This window comes from Anopheles funestus, chromosome 3RL (assembly GCF_943734845.2).
Source record: "Anopheles funestus chromosome 3RL, idAnoFuneDA-416_04, whole genome shotgun sequence".
NCBI lineage: Eukaryota > Metazoa > Arthropoda > Insecta > Diptera > Culicidae > Anopheles > Anopheles funestus.
This window is the reverse complement of record NC_064599.1, coordinates 34,766,021-34,786,452: the sequence shown is the minus strand read 5'-3', so window position 1 is coordinate 34,786,452 and position 20,432 is coordinate 34,766,021. Positions and strand designations below refer to the sequence as shown.

General features: G+C 41.0%; 2 protein-coding genes across 9 annotated transcripts in view; both read left to right on the top strand.

Moving 5' to 3' along the window:
- Nucleotides 1–859: 859 nt before the first annotated feature.
- The window catches only part of LOC125771668 (axotactin), a 53,808-nt gene continuing 34,235 nt past the window's right edge, over nucleotides 860–20,432 (top strand). For 3 of the 8 annotated variants that reach the window (XM_049442516.1, XM_049442522.1, XM_049442524.1), the window contains exons 1-2: nucleotides 19,523–19,858; nucleotides 20,256–20,414. The gene's annotated coding sequence lies outside the window, so the exon portion shown is untranslated. Of the gene's footprint in view, nucleotides 1,053–19,522; nucleotides 19,859–20,237; nucleotides 20,415–20,432 lie in introns of those variants that run through there. The other 5 variants (XM_049442517.1, XM_049442518.1, XM_049442523.1 and 2 more) reach the window with 5 other exon arrangements.
- LOC125767176 (uncharacterized) lies at nucleotides 6,173–11,344 on the top strand. The gene has a single exon (XM_049433490.1). It carries the CDS (start codon nucleotides 6,173–6,175, stop codon nucleotides 11,342–11,344), a length of 5,172 nt encoding a protein of 1,723 aa, XP_049289447.1.

Sequence of the window (20,432 nt, the reverse complement as noted above, 5' to 3'; positions counted from 1 at the left end):
AGTAGCATGCTAGTTTGCTTATCAGTTAATTGTTTTTCTGTTTTGTCAATACCGTTTAGATGAGCAAATTGTTTCTGCTTACCGCGTTTTGGCCAGGAGGAAAATTTTGCTTTAAAATAAAAATCAACATCAAAAGGGCATTGTAGGGGTTTTTTTTATTATTTTACCACAAAATTACTTCTTTACATGGTTTCTTTTTTTTTTGGCTGTCAGGAAATTGTGTACAAATTTAATTAAACAGAAAATATTAGGAAGCAGCAAAAGGGAGCAAATCTGTACGGAATTTGAGAGTAGCTTCCTTTAAAAGGCACCCCCTTTAACACAAGTGCTAAGTGGTCACTGTGGTGCAGCTGTGAATTGCGTCAATATATTCTGCAAACACAAAACCTTTGCACCAGCAGAGCCAAACTTGGGATGAAACTTGTACAGCGTGCTAGACTGCATTACGTAAGTGTTCCGATATCGGTACGCCCGGACGAGTAAATATGCTTTTCGAACTAGAGCTTAAAACGATTGTAATTTGGTGCCCCGAAGCGATGAAGTTACCGTGTAGGAGCTGATCGCAGCAGATACCTGTTGATGTTTGACGAAGATAACGAATGTAGAACCCAGAAGGAGAATTTCCATTTTTTGCCTAAATATTTTTTTAAATTTATTTAAATATTGAGCGGTAAAATATATCTATTTGATATTCTCATTTCTCATTTTTTATTCTCATTTCTCGCTCAAATCTCCTATCGCAGGAGAAGATTTCAACACTGCAGCTTCACACCAACACAAAGAACCGCGCGTTTCGATCAAACCTGTGCGCGAGCACAAGCACGCGTGAACACACCGGCGCCATTAGCTTATCAGCGCACCGGTTCCGCCTAATCAGTTCGAGTTGGTCAGTCGAGGCGTGAGGTTCATATTTCCGCGACACTACCACCGTGTGTTACTTAGTAGCGAGAAAGTTCCCCACAGTGGCTGCGTTTTAATTGCGTGTGTGTGTGTGTGTGTGTGTGTACGCATTAGTGTGCAGCACAGGTTTAAGGTTAGAGCCCACTGGATCGGTATTTACCTTTTTTAAGTTCAGTAAAAAGCACACTTTTTTGATGTGTTCCGTATTTCCCATTTTCCCCCAACACGTAACTGTCACAATAACGCTCCATTTGACGGTGGGCGTTTTGCAGCGTAACGGGTGCGTTTGTCCGCATAAACGCAACAGTGAGTTGAGTCGCTGATGTGTAAAGAAAGTAATGCACAGAGCATAAAAGCAAAACGAACAAGACGGCAAAGAAACTGATCGTTATCTTGATCCCTTCCCAGTTCCAACCACTTCTTCCCAACCACGTCAATGTAACCGTCTTGCAGCGGCTTATCAAGATATTCATTCCAACATTCGCTTCTTGTTTGGTTTTGGTTGCCCTTCCTTGCGTGGATCGGCGCACAACGGTTTAAGTGGCTTAAGTGGCCATCTCCGCCATCACGGCCATCGGTCGTTAGTACGCCTACGGTTTCGGAAGGTTTGTGCGGATTGTGCGCAACGGCTAGTGCAAGTGTCAGTAGTGCGAACGATCGCCCGGGTGTGAACAGTGAGCTAACCGGATGTTGTCGCTGAGAAAAAGGTACACCGGAACGTATGTTTTCGGGTAATTCTTTCGAAACAGAATTTTGAAGTGAGTTTAAGGATATTGTACTAGCTAGTTGAAATAAAACATGTGCTCGAGTGCAAATGCTCAAGTGTGGCAGATCGTTCCGTAACAAGTAGGTCGACGTGTGCCATAAGCTTAACCGGTATCGCAACCATGTGAAGTGTCGTTAAATCGTTTCACGCTGAAAAGAAAAATTCCCATAAAATAGCCATCCATAAGCATATACATGTGAGTGTTTCGCCTGTGGTGTGTTAATGTGCCTCCTTGTGGAAATAAATCGAACGAAGCTGTTCCAGAATGCTCTCGGGCAGAAGAATTTCCTACCACCGATAATGGTACTACACAAAGGAATAATTTAACTATCGAAAGGAGAGGAAAAAAAGGATCAACTCAACAAAAAAAAGATCTCCAATTCATTTGTGATTTATGTTCATCAGCAAAATCCATTAAGCGGATAGTGTATCTAGTGCTTTTGCACATATTTTCGAGAACCTGCGAGAAAGCATATTTTATCGTTCCGTCCATTTTGGTTGCCTTGAAAAATAAAAAAAACGAATGGAAACTAGAGAAGGATTAATAAATACTCATAGCCCTTTACTCTTCGGTACGATGTGAAGTGTAGATTTTTGAACAGTACGATCGCCTTATTCCTAGTTCTTTTTTTTTTTTTGTATAACATTTCAAAAATCCTTGAACAAAAAAAAATAACTTAAAAATACCATTTAAGCAACGCCCACCCAGTGAAAGAAGAGCAATCGGAAACGTACCAAATCCATCCCGTGCACTCTGCTGAAAATCCGTGTGACACTTACGGGTCGGAAGGTGTGGATCTGCCCAAATTGCATTCTAATGGCAAGAAATATTTAAAATTCCAATATGTAAAACTTTCATCCACTGTCAGACCTATTTTCTCGAAGGCCAAAGTGGTGGTTGAGGTGGATTGCCGGCAACAGTGAACTGAAATGTGATTCACTTTTGATTTGAAATTCGCCCACTCTAGTGCTAGTGCTAGCTGTCGGTAAACGTGTGTGTGTGAGATTTTTTTTTTCGTTTCACATGCAAATTCACACCCTCCGGTGATGGTGCATTTGAAACTCCAATGTGCATTCGAAAGAAGCTTCCATGCTCAATCGGATGGAAAAAGTCCTAAATGGGTTTTTCTTAACCGTTCACCATTCGATTCGGCTGATCTAATGTGCAAGGTTTGAAGCCGTAAAGAAAAGGTTTTCAATGAGAAATTTTCTATCGCAAACCACATTCTAAATGGTGAAGCAAAAAAAAAACGATAAGATAGGAAGGAATATTATTTTGTACTGTGTCGACGAACTTCGTATGAGTCTATTGTTTAGAATGAAACGAATGGATTTTGTTATTATTTCAGAAACTAATTATAGTTATATTTGTTTTATTCATCATTTAAATAAGAGACTAGTTTATTAGTAAAAGTCTTTGTTTCTATTAAATGTAAAGAATTAACAATAATAAATTAGAGACAGAGCCAATTTCAATACTAGCAACATTGTTCACTGATTAAGCAATACGGCCAGGTTGTTCTTTATGATTAAAAAAAAAAAACATTGTTCACTGAAAATGGCCACCATTGCTAACGATCACAGCTTCAATCCTGTTTTGGAACCTGGAACAAGCTGCACTTCACAATCTCCCTGAGAAGGGCCTCAAAAATGTTTTAATTTTATCCATTAGCTGGGCTTTTGGAGGGGGGGGGGGGGGGTTATTATTGGAAGTGGATATTGGTGTCGTTAACAACTGTGCTCTATTCGAATGAATCCATTAACCTAAGATACGGGGAGTTTTTAAGCCAAAAAATTTGAATTGATGTATTTAGATAACTTTCATCTTCACAAATTTCAAGTTTTTCGATAGATCAGCCCTGACTGTTTTTGCTGCATTCAGGGAACATTGAATAGTAGTCAAAATGTCCCTTTTTTAGATTCTGTCCTGGTATTTGTGGTATTTCTAATCCTGGTTCAGGTTTTAATCCTGGTATTCCTAATATTAAAACACTCCATTGGTGTATGTGGTAAAGCAAAACGCTCGTACACCATGTAATACCATACAAGAAGAATTTGTGCTAGTTTGAATGCGAAGAATTTCGCGAGAAGAAAATAATGTTCAAACAATGTTCTTCATCTTTATTCGACCACCTGTTCATTTATCTATTTATCTACGATACCGGTAAAAGAACGAAACAGTAGTACTCAATTTGTTTAACTGCATTGTCTAACGACGGTTAAAACAAAATCATTCTAGATCTTGAACACCTGGCAGTAATAAAAGCGACAACTCTCATAAAAGAAAGCTCTGTTTTGTACAATTCCCTTCAAACCCTGAGCCATCTGTCGCTTGGGTAAAGCCCCTAAAACAAAACTCCAACAAAAACGAGTCTTATCTTCCGCCCACCCAAACCCCAGTTTGTATTTTGTCGTTGTGCTTCATGACAAGTTGTTTTGATCACAATCAGCTGAGGAGGTTCTTTTTTCACCGCCATTGGGGTCACACTTGTACACTGATCCCTAATAAATGTCATACAAAAAAACCCGATCCAACCGGTCTCAACGGAACACTGAAGAATGAATGAAGAAATTGGAAAAAACACACACTTTTTATACATTTGCATCGTTCGAGAGTGCACTAAAAATCCCAAACTGCTCACACTTCAAGGGTAGATGACGTAAGGCCACACGTTCTTTACACGCGTGCAATCAGACGGGTGTGTGTGTGTGTTGATTTGCTACACGCTTCGTTGGTTTGTTGATCGCGGTGGCAAATTTGATTTAAATTGCTTTCATTTCTACCCGTTTGTTGGGTGCTTTGTTGATGCACTTCCGGATGACAAAACAGTTGCATTCCAGTGACCTGAGCTTATACGTGTAGCATTTTTTTAAAGACAAACACCGTTTCTTAAGCAATAACTAATTTGTATGTTATTAGGTGCAAAAATAACGCATTGCGTCTATTTAATTAAATGTTCTTTAAAACAAACATCAAATGTTCTTTAAAAAAAAGGTTAAAAAACAATGGTGTATTTGTCTCTCTTCTAAACTGTGCACGATGCGAGAATGGCAATGTCTATTTCAATTAATCGATAAAGCATAAGATCAACACGTTGAGGATTACTTACTAACAATCTCGTGCCAATTTGCAGTCTGCAAAACTGACCAGAATAGATTATGCTCAAGGTTGCTTATTTGTTTCGGTGCAAACTTCCAAACCGCGATAAGATATTGTAGGTTGTCAGTGATTGTGTTGATGATGGTGTGGTATCAACCAAAATAATAAACAAACAAAAAACTCAACCCAATGGAGAACGTCCCACAGGCATTATCGGCTATAAGAAGTGATTGATGAGAAATCTTCTTTTTAATGTTTGCGCTTGTCTTACCTTACCTTGCGATCACCTTCAGTTATCTTCAATACAAGAGTTTCAATTTCAAGTAGATGATATTTGTGTTTTATTTTTTTGTTATTCTTTTTTTTTGTATCACTTCACGGCCAATTCTTTGCAACATTTTAAAGGTTATGATCTTCTCGCTTTGTGGGGTCGATTCACACACACTACCAACACCACCACCATTCGGTACTCGTGCGGTGAACAACCAGGCGCAAATAATAATAATTGACCAATTTATTTCAATTTCGCAAAACCGTCCACCGGTCGTTCCTGATAACGGATAAAGATTGTGGCCGGAGTTAGTTTTGCTGCTTATTTGCAAAAATGCTGCCGGCAGGCTGTGATAGGCACGGCGAAGATATGGACCACAACGTTCCATTCGGAATGCCATTGAAAGGTGGTGCCGGTCGAAGTGAGTGTCTTTTTGTGTTGTGATAAAGATTCCCCTGCTGATGCTAGATGTTATGCTATTTGGGTATTTTTGAAATTGGTAGTTGGGAGCCAAGTATACCTCAGTCGTAAGGACACCTTGGCTTCCTGTAACGTGTGCACAAATACCAATATGAATAAAGCAGAGTGCAAGTATTGAACTTAGTGAAAGGACGTGTTTTTTCTTTGCTCCCGAAATTCATACTTGTGTCCTCTCCTGCAAAATATATACAGTCCACTCGAAGAACAGTTTGGTCCTACGGAACCGGATACGTTGAAAACCAGTGTGCGTTATCTGTGCCTTTTCGCGTAAAATCGGTTTATGGAACATCCACAGTCGGATGTTAGTGGCGTGACACGTGGTGCGTCGCTACCGAGCCAATAGAGTAGCACTATCCGAAAAACAAAGGACCGTAATTCGGAAAGTGTGAGTCGTCGGATGTCAGCCCGAAGGCATTCCGATCGAAAAAAGTGCGTATTCAGTATAGAACCGCGTGCATCTTAGCTTGGCGTGGGTTTTGCCTAAAGCAAATGGCGGACCGGCGCAAGTGAAGTAGTGAGTGTGCATACGTAGTGTACAATGCAATCACCGTTTACACGGTCAAAGAAACTGAAACGAACACCAGAAAAACAATCGACATCTCATTCTCTAGAACCAACACAGCAACAACAGAAAGTAAAAAAAGATTCCAACAAAATGGATGCTCAGTTGAAGGTTTTAGTGAAGCAACGCGAGGCAGTGCGTCGAAAGCTAAGTCGTGTGAGTGCAGCCTTGTGTGATAGCGATGAACAACCCAACACCAACGTAAAAAACGTGCGCTTCCTTCAGCTCCAAGAAAAGGCTTTAGCAAACGTGTACAACGAATGCAATGAAGTGCAGAATAAAATCTACGAACTAACGCTCTCTGAAGCCGATGACGAAGAGCAGAACGATCAGTACATCGAGTTTGAGAAAGTGTTTAACGAAGTTTCGCTGAAGTTGAGCATGTGCTTAGATTCCGCGCCCAAAATGGAGGCAGCAGCTCCAGTTGTGCCATCGATCCTGCCGCAAGCTCAGCCCTACCTTCCACCGTTGAAAGTGCCCTTACCGACGTTCGATGGATCGTATGAGAAGTGGTACTCATTCAAGGCTATGTTTACTACCGTAATGAATCGATACCAGCAGGAAGAACCAGCCCTGAAATTGTTCCATCTCCGGAACAGTCTGGTCGGAAAGGCGGCAGGTATCATCGACGACGAGTTAGTGAACAACAACGATTATGAAGCAGCTTGGAAGATCCTTACGCAACGCTACGAGGATAAACGGGTTGTCGTAGACAAACACATAGAGAACCTCTTTGGTCTAACCAAGGTCAGTCGCGACAATGCAGCAAACTTGCGTAAGGTGATCGACACCTGTACTAAAAACGTCGAGGCGTTGAAAAATCATAGTTTTCCGGTAGACGGTCTTGGTGAGCAAATGCTGGTAAACCTTATAGCCAACAAGTTGGATAAGAAACTAAGGGTTGCGTGGGAAACTAAACAAAAGAAAAACGTGTTTTCAACTTACGCTACATTGATCGAGTTTTTGGAGGAGCAATGTAGAATTGCAGAGAAGCTAGACACCGGCGTGAAACCTTCGACGGAAGCTGCGAAGCCAAGGGCAGTGGCAAAAACGCTAGTTGTCGGTGAATCTCAGCAACAGGAAAAGTGTCCAATATGCAGCGCCATGCATGAACTAAGACACTGTGAGCTTTTCAAGCAGAAGAGTGTCAGTGAAAGGCACGAAATAGTGAAACGGTGTGGCGCTTGCTTCAACTGTTTATCGAATGGTCACCGCATCCGAGCATGTCAGTCTGGTTCTTGCCGTCGATGTGGCAAGAAACATCACAGCTTACTCCACGAAGACAACCCTAGCCATGTTCCCGCTAGTGTAGCGCCAACGTTCGTGCCTGCTGAAGCTCCGACCACCTTGTGTGCAAAAGAAGTGGATCCGGAAAGACAAACCGTGCTCTCGACCGCAGTTGTTTTAGTAGACGGTTTGTGTAGTACGCCATACCCGTGCCGAGCAATTCTGGATTCTGCATCACAACTAAACTTTGTCACCGAACGATTTGCTAACCTTCTCTCGATAAAAATGGAAACCACGGACGTCATCGTAAGTAGTTTAAATGGTAATAAAACACGTTTAAACCGTAGGTTGCGCACGACGATCAGGTCTCGTTCCGGAGACATTGTTGCTGAACTGGATTTTCTAGTGACCCCACGAATCACTGGTGAACTTCCATCGAAGTCTTTTGACATATCACAGTGGCCCATCTCGAGCGAACAGGTGCTGGCCGACCCTACCTTCAACAGAAGAGGACCTGTCGATATGCTGATTGGCGCGGATTCTTTTTGGAATTTGATGCAAGATGGTCGATGCGAACTCGGTCCTAATCGACCTGTGCTGCGATACACGAAGCTAGGTTGGATAGCCGGCGGTGTGATTGCGAGTGATACGACGATCGTTGCGCGCACACTTTGCCGTACTGCTGACGATGAGCCGCTCATCGATCTGCTGCGGAACTTCTACAAGGTTGAATCCTGCGACGAGCCCCGCTCTTCTCCGAAGGCGGACGAAGAGGTGTGTCTGGCACATTTCCAACGCACTCACGAGCGAACTGCGGAGGGTCGGTATGTGGTTCGACATCCCTTCAACGAACGTAAGGGCGAGTTAGGAGACTCGCGTGAAACAGCGCTGCAACGTTTTCTGGCTCTGGAGAGAAAACTCGACAAGCAGCCGGACCTAAAGGAGCAATACTCGCAGTTCATCCGAGAGTACGAGAAACTCGGACACATGCGCGAGATTGTGGAAGCACCGAACGAAGATCCAGGGTCGGTGTTTTATCTACCTCATCACTGCGTGCTGAGGCCTTCAAGCACGACAACTAAACTCCGAGTCGTGTTTGACGGGTCGGCGAAGACGTCAACAGGTGTTTCGATAAACGACGTCTTGATGACTGGACCAACAGTCCAGAACGACCTCACTGCAATTTTGCTTCGTTTCAGAGGTTTTAGATACGTCTTCACACTCGATATTCCGAAGATGTTTCGTCAGGTGATCGTCCATCCGGAAGACACTAGGTACCAGCGAATCTTTTGGAGATACAATCGGAACGATCCACTTACAGTAAGAGAGCTGCTCACGGTTACGTATGGCTTGGGACCCTCTCCATTCCAAGCAACCATGGCGCTCAAACAAGCTGCAAACGATCATCAGGACGAGTTCCCGAGGGCTGCCGAGGTGGTCAACAGAGGAACATATATGGACGATACACTGACGGGCGCCAATACACTTGCGGAAGCATGCCAACTACAACGAGATGTGACAAAATTGCTAGCGAAAGCTTGTTTCAGCGCTCATAAGTGGTGTGCTAATCATTCCGATATCGTTGCAGGAGTAGCAGAAGAGTTACGAGGAAATTCTTTTGAGGTTACCGACAACACCTGCAAGACGACCGTTAAGACGTTAGGCATTACATGGAATCCGTTTGAGGATTGGTTTTCGGTATCCGTTCCTGACTTCGACAACCTAGAAGGAATGACTCGGAGAAGACTTCTGAGTCAACTGGCCAAGATTTTCGACCCGCTTGGATTCTTTGGGCCAGTAATTACATACGCTAAGCTGATACTACGAGAGGTCGGCGAACTGAAAATCGAATGGGATGACCCAGTCCCCACCGAAGTCAACGAGAAGTGGCAACACTTCCGAACCGAGATGACAGCGCTGAGGGAAGTCCGAGTTCCAAGATGGATTTCCTGGGAGGATGTGCTCCAGTTGGAACTGCAAGGGTTCGCTGACGCATCCGACCAAGCCTATGGTGCATGTTTGTACATACAGGGATCTTTTGCCAACGAGGAGTCCAGGATGCAACTGATTTGCAGTAAGTCCCGAATTCTACCGAAGAAGAGGAATCCGAAGGAGAAGGCCATTACGACCCCTCGAGCTGAACTACTGGCGGCACTGTTACTAGCAAGAATGGTCGTAAAGTTCCTGAATGCTACGGAGCTTCAAATTGAGTCTGTTCACCTATGGAGCGATTCAAAAATCGTCTTGTCTTGGCTTAAGAAACCACCGGAGCTCCTGCAGACGTACGTTTCAAATCGGGTAAGGGAGATTCAACAACTCGACCAATCATTCCACTGGCATTATATTTCCACTTACGAGAATCCAGCCGATTTAATTTCCCGTGGAGTCACGCCTAAGAAATTGATTAGTTCAACGATGTGGTGGCAACCGTGGCCACTTCAAGTCATCACCAAGAATGCGGACGAATTGGAAATACCAGACAACGAGCTACCAGAAATGCGATCTGGAGTGACGTTGACCATGACTGTTCCTTTCGAACGTTTCGCGATGTTTGAGAGGTTGAGCAGTTTTACAAAAATGGTTAGGAGTATGGCCTACTTGGTGCGTTTTGCTAGGTTCATCAAGTCACGCAAAACGGAGCTGGTAAAGGTTCGACTCACAGCGATAGAGATGCGTACAGCGACGTACGTAATTGTGCAGATGGTTCAACGCGAAGCTTTCCAGCCAGATATCCTCGCGCTGATGGACGGTGCAAACAAAAACCGTCGACTAAATGGACTGAAGGCGTTTTGGGATCCCGACGATGGCATTTTACGAGTAGGGGGTAGAATCAAGCGAGCTCTCATACCATACGATAGTCGTCACCAGATGCTGCTACCAGCTAAGCATCCTGTCACCGAGGCACTTATTCGTGAACTACACAACGACAACTTGCACATTGGACAAAGAGGTTTGCTTGCAGTTGTACGTCAACGGTACTGGCCACTGAATGTGAAGAGTATCATCCGTAAGGTAATACGAAAATGTATCGTATGCTTCAAGGCAAATCCATTGAAGACGACGCAGATAATGGGTGATTTGCCGTCGTATCGTGTTCAGCCAGCACCTGTCTTTGCGAATACAGGTGTGGATTACGCTGGTCCCTTCTTGATTAAGTCTTCAACAACTCGCAAGCCACAAATTACGAAGGCCTACGTCTGCTTGTTCGTATGCTTGCAAACTCGAGCCGTACACGTAGAATTGGTTTCGGACTTGACGACGGATGCCTTCCTTGCAAGCTTGCGACGATTCACCAGCCGTCGTGGATACCCGAAAACTATACGTTCTGACAATGCAACCAACTTTGCAGGGGCCAAAACGGAGTTGCATGAGCTTTGGCGTATTTTCCAGAACGAATGCGCCACGAAGAAGATCACCGATTATTGCACTGACAAAGGTATTGACTGGTCGTTCATACCACCTCGAAGTCCGCACTTTGGTGGTATATGGGAGGCTGGCGTGAAGCAGGTCAAACACCACTTGAAACGAATTGTTGGTGAAAGAAAACTAACCTACGAGGAGCTCTACACGACGCTGACACAGATAGAAGCGGTATTAAATTCTCGACCTTTAATACCGAGCTCTGATGATCCGTCCGATTACACTGCAATCACCCCAGCACATTTCCTGATAGGAAGGGAATTGCAAACTATTCCTGAACCTGACTATTCTATCCTTAAAGAAAACCGTCTCTCACGATGGCAGTTGGTGCAGTCTATGCTGCAACACTTCTGGAGACGGTGGACTGCAGAGTATCTGCCGGAGCTGCAGAATCGTTCGAAATGGTTGAAGCGGAAGGAGATCAAGGTGGGATTTCTTGTGCTGCTGATAGACCAGAATACACCACCTCTGCAGTGGCCGCTTGGTAGAATAGTAGCTGTACACCCCGGAGATGACGGTGCAACGCGCGTCGTTACTGTTAGAATGTCGAATGGAGCGGAGTTCAAACGTGCGGTAACCGAAGTCTGTTTGTTGCCGTTAGACGAAGATGGAGATTGAAATACTATTTCAACGCCGGGGAGGATGTTATGCTATTTGGGTATTTTTGAAATTGGTAGTTGGGAGCCAAGTATACCTCAGTCGTAAGGACACCTTGGCTTCCTGTAACGTGTGCACAAATACCAATATGAATAAAGCAGAGTGCAAGTATTGAACTTAGTGAAAGGACGTGTTTTTTCTTTGCTCCCGAAATTCATACTTGTGTCCTCTCCTGCAAAATATATACAGTCCACTCGAAGAACACTAGACTTGATTGGGTTTCTTTGGTGTTGGAAAAAAATCGGTAGATTGATTCACAGCAATAAACAGCCAGCAATACAAAGGTTATTATTTTACTTAAAAATCTAAGTATTTTAGATAAAGAATTTGAAGTCTCTAAAGGCTACATAACCATAATTATCTGAAGAAAAAAATACTAGAACATCATTGGCTAACGAACCATCATGCCTGCGATTTAAAATGTCACAACTTTGGCAAAAATATTAATCTATTTCACATTACAAAGAGAGGCCTTGGAAAAATATGACTTCGTCCAAAGACACCATATTTTCACAATATTATGATCATTATGGTTTTCAAACAGAAGTCACAATGTTTCAAAACTAGCTAAGCCATTTTACAAATTATTTTTTCCTCGCTTTGCTAATGTTTTGGTTAAACTTTCATATGAGCTGTATTTGTTAGCCAACTGTGTAGATTTAACTGAGTGATTTTTATTTATTTCTTATTTTAATGAAATTGTATCAGCTCGGCCATGTTGTAGAATTAAGTCTCAACTAATTTTGTACCACCTCCTGAACAGAAGACCTGAATTTTAGAGCCTCCAAGGTCAGGATATTATTTCATTATTTTAATAAAGAAACAGCTTAAAAATACGTTGGCATTTTATTCATTTGATCATTAGGTTAATCAGTCACGAAAAACCAATTGTAAAATTTGGAGAATCATGTTCGTAAAGCTGAGCTCTCAAGTGATAGCTTCGTATTATTTCAATGACTCATAGTAGTATATACCGATCTAGTCCCACCAGCTCATCATCTTTTATCGGTGTTATCCTACCTTTTGCCTTTGGAAATAAAATTCATTAAAGTTGTATGTAAAGAATGACTGAAAAATGTTTCATTTCAGACTGTTTACTTCAAACTCCAAGTTGATTTCAGATGTAGAATAGAATATTACTCTATTGTTCGTTGATCGAAAAAATTAAAACCTGGGTTATTTAGTTGCCTAAAACAATATTATTCACTTTGATCACTAAAGATTTTGATAGCCTTGAAACTGTCGGCTATATGGCGTATTCCATAAATAGGGACCTTCCCTTACATTATATTCGTGTCCAAAAACACTTAAAGTGGTATGTTTCGCTGGTGCAGCGTGATGTTAGATGCAGATAATGATCAGTTGATAAGCTGACCCACCGTACAGAACGCCATCTTTCTCCACACGTGATACAGGTTTGGACCTGCTGTCTACTCAACTTGATAAGCGTACCCATTAGCGTACTCACCTTTACCCCTGCCTTCGAAACGATTTGCATCGATTTGCGATGCATAATAGTGGAATTTGCTAGCACATGCAAATGACCACACACAGAGAAGACGCAGGTAAGGAGAATTTGTTCAATCTGGATGAGCTTGACATTGTTTGAGAGTTTTGCTGTAGACACATCACCGTGAGATAGTCTAATTTAGCGCTAAATGGATGATATCGTACTAAACAAACTCTTCGGACATCGGACCGTCTGTGTCGGGGCGAAAACATCCACTCCACATACCGAGGTGTGTAGAAACTGCAACAGTGGCAGCCGTGTTTGATAACGCTTCCAAATTGTTTCAGTAAACATTTTCCATCTTCTATCACTCCCTAATTCTTGGGTACAAATTGTTTACCAAAGGTGTTAGTAAGACGTTTCGAATCCTTACGAAATTTCACGCTCGCCAACACCAACGTCGACGAATATTGGCAAAACCCCGAGCCGCAGAGCACCAATTCTCTGTGCCAGGGTGAAGGTGAAGATACACACACACACACGAACGACAACACGAATCAGACACCCGGTAGCAAGCTGCTGCAATGTGGCCGTGTCCAGTCGTCGCCCTGCAACCACGTACTACTGCGCACAGTGCTTCGGGGATTATTGAATCAAATAAGTTCCTTAAGTAACGGCAATTGACTGAATTAGATAAGAGGATACGGTTACAAACAAAGTCCAAATGGTCCAGTTTGGCGCGAGAGAAGCAAAGCGACCTGCCGGAATTCGGAGAAAAGGGTAATATCAACCCCAACCGAACCCAAGCAAAAGATGCAAACGGTAAGCGCCAACAAGAAAATGCATTCTTTTGGCAAAAAAAACTCAAACCGAAACACCAACTTACGGACTAGTATTCAAAGTAGCGTAGGATGTGTTTTATGGTTTTGTTTGGCATTTGTTGTTGTGTCTACAAAGGGAAAAGTTTTTGCAAACCGGCACATTAATTAGTAACACTTTTCTTGAGCGGACGGGAATTAATTATCTTTTAAAATCCGGCTCAAACTAAACGAACCTAGACCGAGTGGTAAACATAATCCTTTTGACATTGTGTACACTGAAATGTGAATGACCTGTTGGATTTAAATTTTTTAAAAGTCCTGGACATTGAACTGTGTTTTATGTTTTAGTGCATTTGTCTTAAAAGAAATCAAATCAATCAAACATAAATCTTAAGCAAAGATTGGGTTTGTGTTTCATTTTGGACAAATGAACGAGGCGAAGGAACTATCTAAATTGAATTTGTTTTGAGTAGATACTATACAAAAAAGAAGATATTTTTAAAAGATTTTTTTTTACATCAGATGATTAACCTTTAACGACCTTCAATAATCTGTATCTCAAAATTGTTTGTTATGGAGCTTAGAAGATCCTATCCGAAAAAATAATTAATATTTTCGCACGAGGAGCTTCTACTGCATCTGCACATTGGACAACAATCCACAAAAGATCTTTCTCCAAAATTAATTTTCGAAATCATTTATATTACTGTAAATGTAAACTTGGAATATGTATAATATTGTTCTACTATTCGTGGGCGGGCTGCTGGTGTATGTGATTAACGGCGCCATTCCACACCACAGAACCGAATATGAAATCCCATTCGGACCTTGTCCCACAGTAGCAAGGACTGACTATGCGGTTATATGCTAAAACAAGTCTATTAAGCTCGCAAGAGTCGGCGTGACCTTAGAGGACGTTAAGCGAAGAAAGAAGAAGAATATTGTTCTATGGATTTCCATTTTCTATTTTTGATATTCAATGGTATTTTAAAGAAATATTCTGATATTATGATTGAAATTTTTTTTGACCATTCATCGCTATGATCTATTTTCATTGTATAGCCAGCTCGTCATCTAAATGAATATCTTTCGTTCGTTAACAGACTTCAAATGTGTTGTCGTTAACAAATTATTGTTTTCCTTTGCCAACAACCTTTGCAATGTTTGCAGATTGGAAAACCTTTATCCCATTCAACAACACATTTGTTCTACATTCGTCTGTAACGATGAATGATTTGACCGATGAAAATAATCAGCCCAAGATTTGGTAATCCGGCTCAATTTGCTATTCGCTTCGGTGATAGTTAGTTGGATATATTTGTAAACTTACTAATTTATTACTGCATACCATATAAGCCTCTGGAGTTTGTTTTCTGTTACGAGTAAGTGCGAAAAATTGCTCATTAGCAACACTTTAATTGAGTACCTAATACCTTTCGTGCAATAAAAAGTCTCTAATGCAATTTTAAACACTTTATGAAAAAAAAAACTTTTTCATTTAATCGACTTGATTGAAGCAGGTTAATGACTTGCTGATTCATATTAAGGCTTGAAACTTTTGCTTGATTGTACATGGATATAGCCACGGTCGAGATGAGAATCGATCTACAACCCTCGGTTTATTAAACCGAAAGCTGAAGCACGAAAGTGACAGATACTCATATAATCCCATATTATCACATATTATCAATTATCAAATAATAAATTCTAACCCCAGAACCTGCAGTAACAATTTTGAAAATCTTCAATTGTATGCTCTCCCTGCAATTAATTCTAAATATCTCTTTAAATTTTGTCAAATAATTAATGGGACAAGTTTCTATTGCTGACAATTCTATTCTTTTATTACGAGACAACACAATACAAAACCACAACTCTTGTTATTTATAGATTCTCCCTGGCGCTTCTCCTCATAACAGTTGTTATTAAAGTTTTCTTTCCCAACAATACTTTATCTTAAGCTGATAGTAATACACACAAAAAACCTTACCTAAACATTTTCCCATCACAAAGGCGTACCTAGCCACAGCATGAGCTAAGAGTTTAATCAATTTTATCTTTTAGATTACTTCCAATCAGTTAACCATTCGTTAGCGAGTTGCCAACGACAACACAGAGGCAAAACAAAAAAGGTAAAACTAGTTTTTGGTTTGCAGTCGTAAAGCGTTACCACTCATACTTCAGGTTCATACCACTGTTATGCTTTGCAGTAAGTGCAAGAATGTACACATGTTGACGTATTTTTACCGAAAGCGCAAACCACATAACGACGTGAATGTGGTCGGGTTTTGAAAGTCAGTGACAGTCATTAATGTTAGCGATTGCTGTTTTTTTTGCTTGGTAAATTTCCTAACTTTTCGCCTAAAGTTAGAAGGAACGACTTTTGTGTAAGAAAGTTCCACAACCTTCATGGTTCATGTTTTTGTTCCTTCAAAAAGACAAAATCTACTGATACATTCTACCCGGTTTCGGTATTCTTGAATTCCCACATGACAAATTCTGCCATTATAAAAAAAAGCTCTTGTTTTGTGCTTGCTTTTTTGTGCGCTAGTAGATTCCAACATACCCGGCACCATCCCCGTACGTCATGCGAGAGCAGTAAAAGTTCAAACGAAACGATCGTAATTAATTTTCTGGCCCCGTTGTTTTCAACCAGACAGGCTGTGGATAATCGTCTCCTTTTTTTCTCTGTTTCTCTCTATCTCTGCTCGCTTTATTGTGTGCATTGTTCTTTGTGCTTTGCTGCTTCCAAGCAACATCACAAGTTCTGGGCGCTATGATAAGAAGCAACTCGCTCCGGTACTTAGCATAAACTGTGCCCAGCTTAAACCTACCGACCGGAAAGCTTCCCGTACCGTTCGCACGGTGGTAAGTGTCACCGGAAAGCCAACAGGTCGGCAAGTGTGCGCAAAGTTTTTGGGTAACTTTTCACGCGGGTTTGAACGTAAAGTTTCTCCGTTTACCGTACCACCCAAGCACATCGGTTTAGGGATGGCAATGGTGCATCGGATTGTTGTTGCAAGAACACACAAGATACACTCCTGTGCTGTGCCAAAGCTTCCGCAACCGTTCGTAAAGATTTGCTTCGGAAGACTTATGCCATCAAGACAATGGTGTGTTCATGGTTGAGTTGATAAAAATGAAAAACTTGCTGGTACTTGCTGCAGGATGAAGGATATAAGAAAAGGAGACAAAGAGGTCTTCTGAGGGTATCTTTTCTTATAGCTGTAAGATTTCTTCACAGCAGCTGATAGAAATGGATTTAGCATTTTGCTGCAGTCATAGGGATCTAACCGTAGCACGCAAGGTGATAACTTCTGTTGAGATTCATTCTTAACTGTTTCGGAGCTGATGACACTCGGACATGGGAACGATGGTCAGAAAACCTGCATCACTAAAACAATCGGCAGATCAAATTGATTGGAAACGGTATTTACACAAGGAAATTTCGGATTGCTCATTCGTCTTTTTTATAATTATTTTCTTAAAATCCTACCCAAACATAGTAGTAGTTGATTATGTTGACAGCACAAATCGTTATGAAAATACGATCTTGAACCTTCGAATGATCGTGGAATTTCTTATACTTGTACTGATAATTTTGATTTTTATTTTTAAAAAATAAACACGTTTCACAAGTAAAGAAAACAAAACGCGCAAAAAGCAGAAGCTCCAATCCTAAAAAACTAGACCAATCAATGGAAAACCTAAAACTAGTGCTAGATTACAAGGAAAAATTAATTCGATTTTCAAGTAAGATAAATAAATAAAGTTCGAATAAATTTTTAATGGTTTGTTTAAATTGTTCAATTAACTTTTAACATGAGTTATTAGTTTTATTGCTTTATTATATCAATTTCGCTATCCGTTGTGCATTTTTTTTAAATATTTGTTTTGTAAATTTTTATTAAACTTTAGTAAATTTTATTTACAAGTAATACCAATACATTTATCAAAATTTTAGGATTGATTTTGAACTGTTACAAAAGAAAGCAAATTTTCTCCATAAAATAAGAGTAACATCAGAGTTATGGTCTACAACCTCTTTATGAGCACATTTTCTCGCACTCACAGTCTAATCAACATCTTACTAAGGTCATCTTACCCATTATCGCAATCCAAGTGACTAAGCTTACGACCAGCTCATACTAACTGCGTCTGCTTCTACTCCTGGTACGGGTACAGACGATACGCTCCACTAGATATACCTTACTCAAGTTCATTTTATAGTTACGATCTGATCTTTCCACTTACTTCTTTTGGCAGCAAGCACGTACCGACCCGTCTCGACGAGCCGAGCGATGAAAATTGCTTAATTGATGACTAATGTCAACCGACGTGTGCTCGTTGTTTACGACCGTGTATAAACACCTCTCCAACTAATGCTGGTCGTAATGTTGGCCGTGAAAAAAAAACATAAAACAAATTGCGCCAATTGCTACGAAATCTCATGGGATTTCGATATTACGTTTAATAACGGTTAATATTAAATTTCGATTTGGAAATTTAACAGGCTGATTAAATCGCACCAAAGCTCTTCGCATTAGCTTTTGGCTGATAATTCCCTAGTCAGAATTCGGAAAAGAAAATACAACAAAGAGGCTTCTTTCTTTTCCAATTAGAGCAAACTATCTACTACCACAGTGGTAATTGAATTTCGCTATAGGAAAAATACAAAAAGCCTTTTGGTTTTTGGTTCATTTTGCACCATTGCACAAAACCATCTTTACCCAAACCGTGATTGTTCCACGGTTCCACTTCCAAATTACAACATCGCCAGCGTGTAATCTTCGCTGTGGAACATCGATAGACAAGCGATCCGGAATCAGAATCGAACGGAAAGTTCAACCATCGTATCGTTTGCCTTTTTATTGCATTTCAATTACTGTTGCACCAATTGCTTCGTACGGTTCGGTTTACAAGACCGTAGCATTATTCCATTCGCTTTCGAATGCCGAAGTAGCAAAAGGGTCATTAGACATTGGAACGTATCTTGTTTGGCTGGCCACACTTTCGCTCGATCGAATAATGCTCATTTTTCGTACAATCCAATCCAACGAAAATGTCGTATCGTAAAGAATCGAAATCACTTCGAAATTATTGGTATGATTATTTTGAATAATATTTTCGTTTCAATGTTTCTTAATATTTTTAAGGAAGCCACTCACACTTTTTTAATAATATTATATACAATTAAACCTCAATATTATTGGTGGTTTCCAGCTTCAAAACATGCCTTCTTATATTATTAAAAATAGGTTAAATTAAATCTTCAAGAATCCTCTATATAAATCCTATACTTCTCAATACTTTGCAACCCCGAACGAACCCCATTGCTAGCCTGTTTATCTTTGCCAGCAACTGACTGAAAACGTCGTGCGTCACAAAGAGTAGCTCTTTTATACTTCCAAATCACTATATCACTAGTTACCCTAACGCGTCTCCTTTTCCCATTTCCTCCTCAATATTTCTTCGCATTCTGAGATGGTACAAAACATAACCAAGAACGAAACCATCAAACCCTGCATCCCCGCAACGGTGGCACAGCGACTCTTCTCGACGAATCAGAAAGAGAGCTTACGGTGATGAGGTTAAATTGAAGCATATAGCTCATCATTCAATTATCCACCCGGCGGATCGTCTCGCGATCTTGGTCCGACCGAGACTGGTCGGTCAGTGTCTGTCGGTTGAGAATCGCGATCGGAATGCAACCTCGCTCCAGATCGCTATCGTTTAACGCCACCGGTGTGTGAAGTAGTAGGTGCAGTGCTTAGTGTAACTTACGGCTAGTGGAGTTACGGTGCTGTGAATCTTGGCTATAGTTTTTGTGATCAAAAGTACATGTTTTTTTTTGCTGAAATCACAATAGTGAAAAAGGTGGTTAAGGAGTCTCTTCGAAAAGAATACCAAAAGGAGTGCTCAGCAGTACTAATGGATGTGATATTACAGCCAATAAAATCTAATGTGCATATCACCACCTAAAAGAAAGAAATGAAGTAGATTGCGATCCAGAAGTGCTTTGAATACCCTGGGTAATTCGAGAACGAGTGATTTGGTGTGTTCCTAAGCGTCTGATGATATCAAGAAAGGCACTGGAGATAAAAAGAAAAGTTTTGCATCTTTCATCTAACCATATCCACTGCGCAATGGAATGGATAGGAATGAAGTTATAAACCGTCAACTGTTGAACAAGTGACCACATTCGTAAGTGTTCTAAGTATACTAAAAAAATCGTGTAGCTGGTGTTCACTGTGTGACAGTTTTACTGACCCCGAAGCACCCGATAAAACCAGCCAAGTGTAGTGAAAGGCGGAAAATGGTATTCACTCCATGCTGTCGACCAGTTGAATGGCCTCAGTTCTCACATCCGTTTTATCGCACAATGCATAGTTATATAGAGTGTCATGCAGTTAATCAGTGCCACCGTGTCTGACGAAGCAAGTAATACGCAAAGGATATGGGGCGATTACTGTTCTTCGGGCACCAAGAAAGAAGTGTTGGTTGTGTGCTTTATTTTATGCGACAAGTGTATTAATTGATAATATAAAAACGTCTCTCGTTTGTGATTCAGTGTTGTTTACAAGAATACATCTCTTTACAGCGATCTACCGTGAATACAATGTGACAAATTTAGCGTTCAACAAAACCAAATCAGTGAACGTTGAAGTGGAAAGTGTTGTGAATATTGTCGTACGATTGAACGCTTTCGGTGCTGTGGTGGTACTAAACATACGGCAAAACAATTTATCTAGGATTAAAGGTATTTATTTAAAATATT

What these genes read in the sequence shown, in the direction of transcription:
- LOC125767176 (XM_049433490.1), top strand. Translation starts at nt 6,173, where the DNA reads ATGGATGCTCAGTTGAAGGTTTTAGTGAAGCAACGCGAGGCAGTGCGT.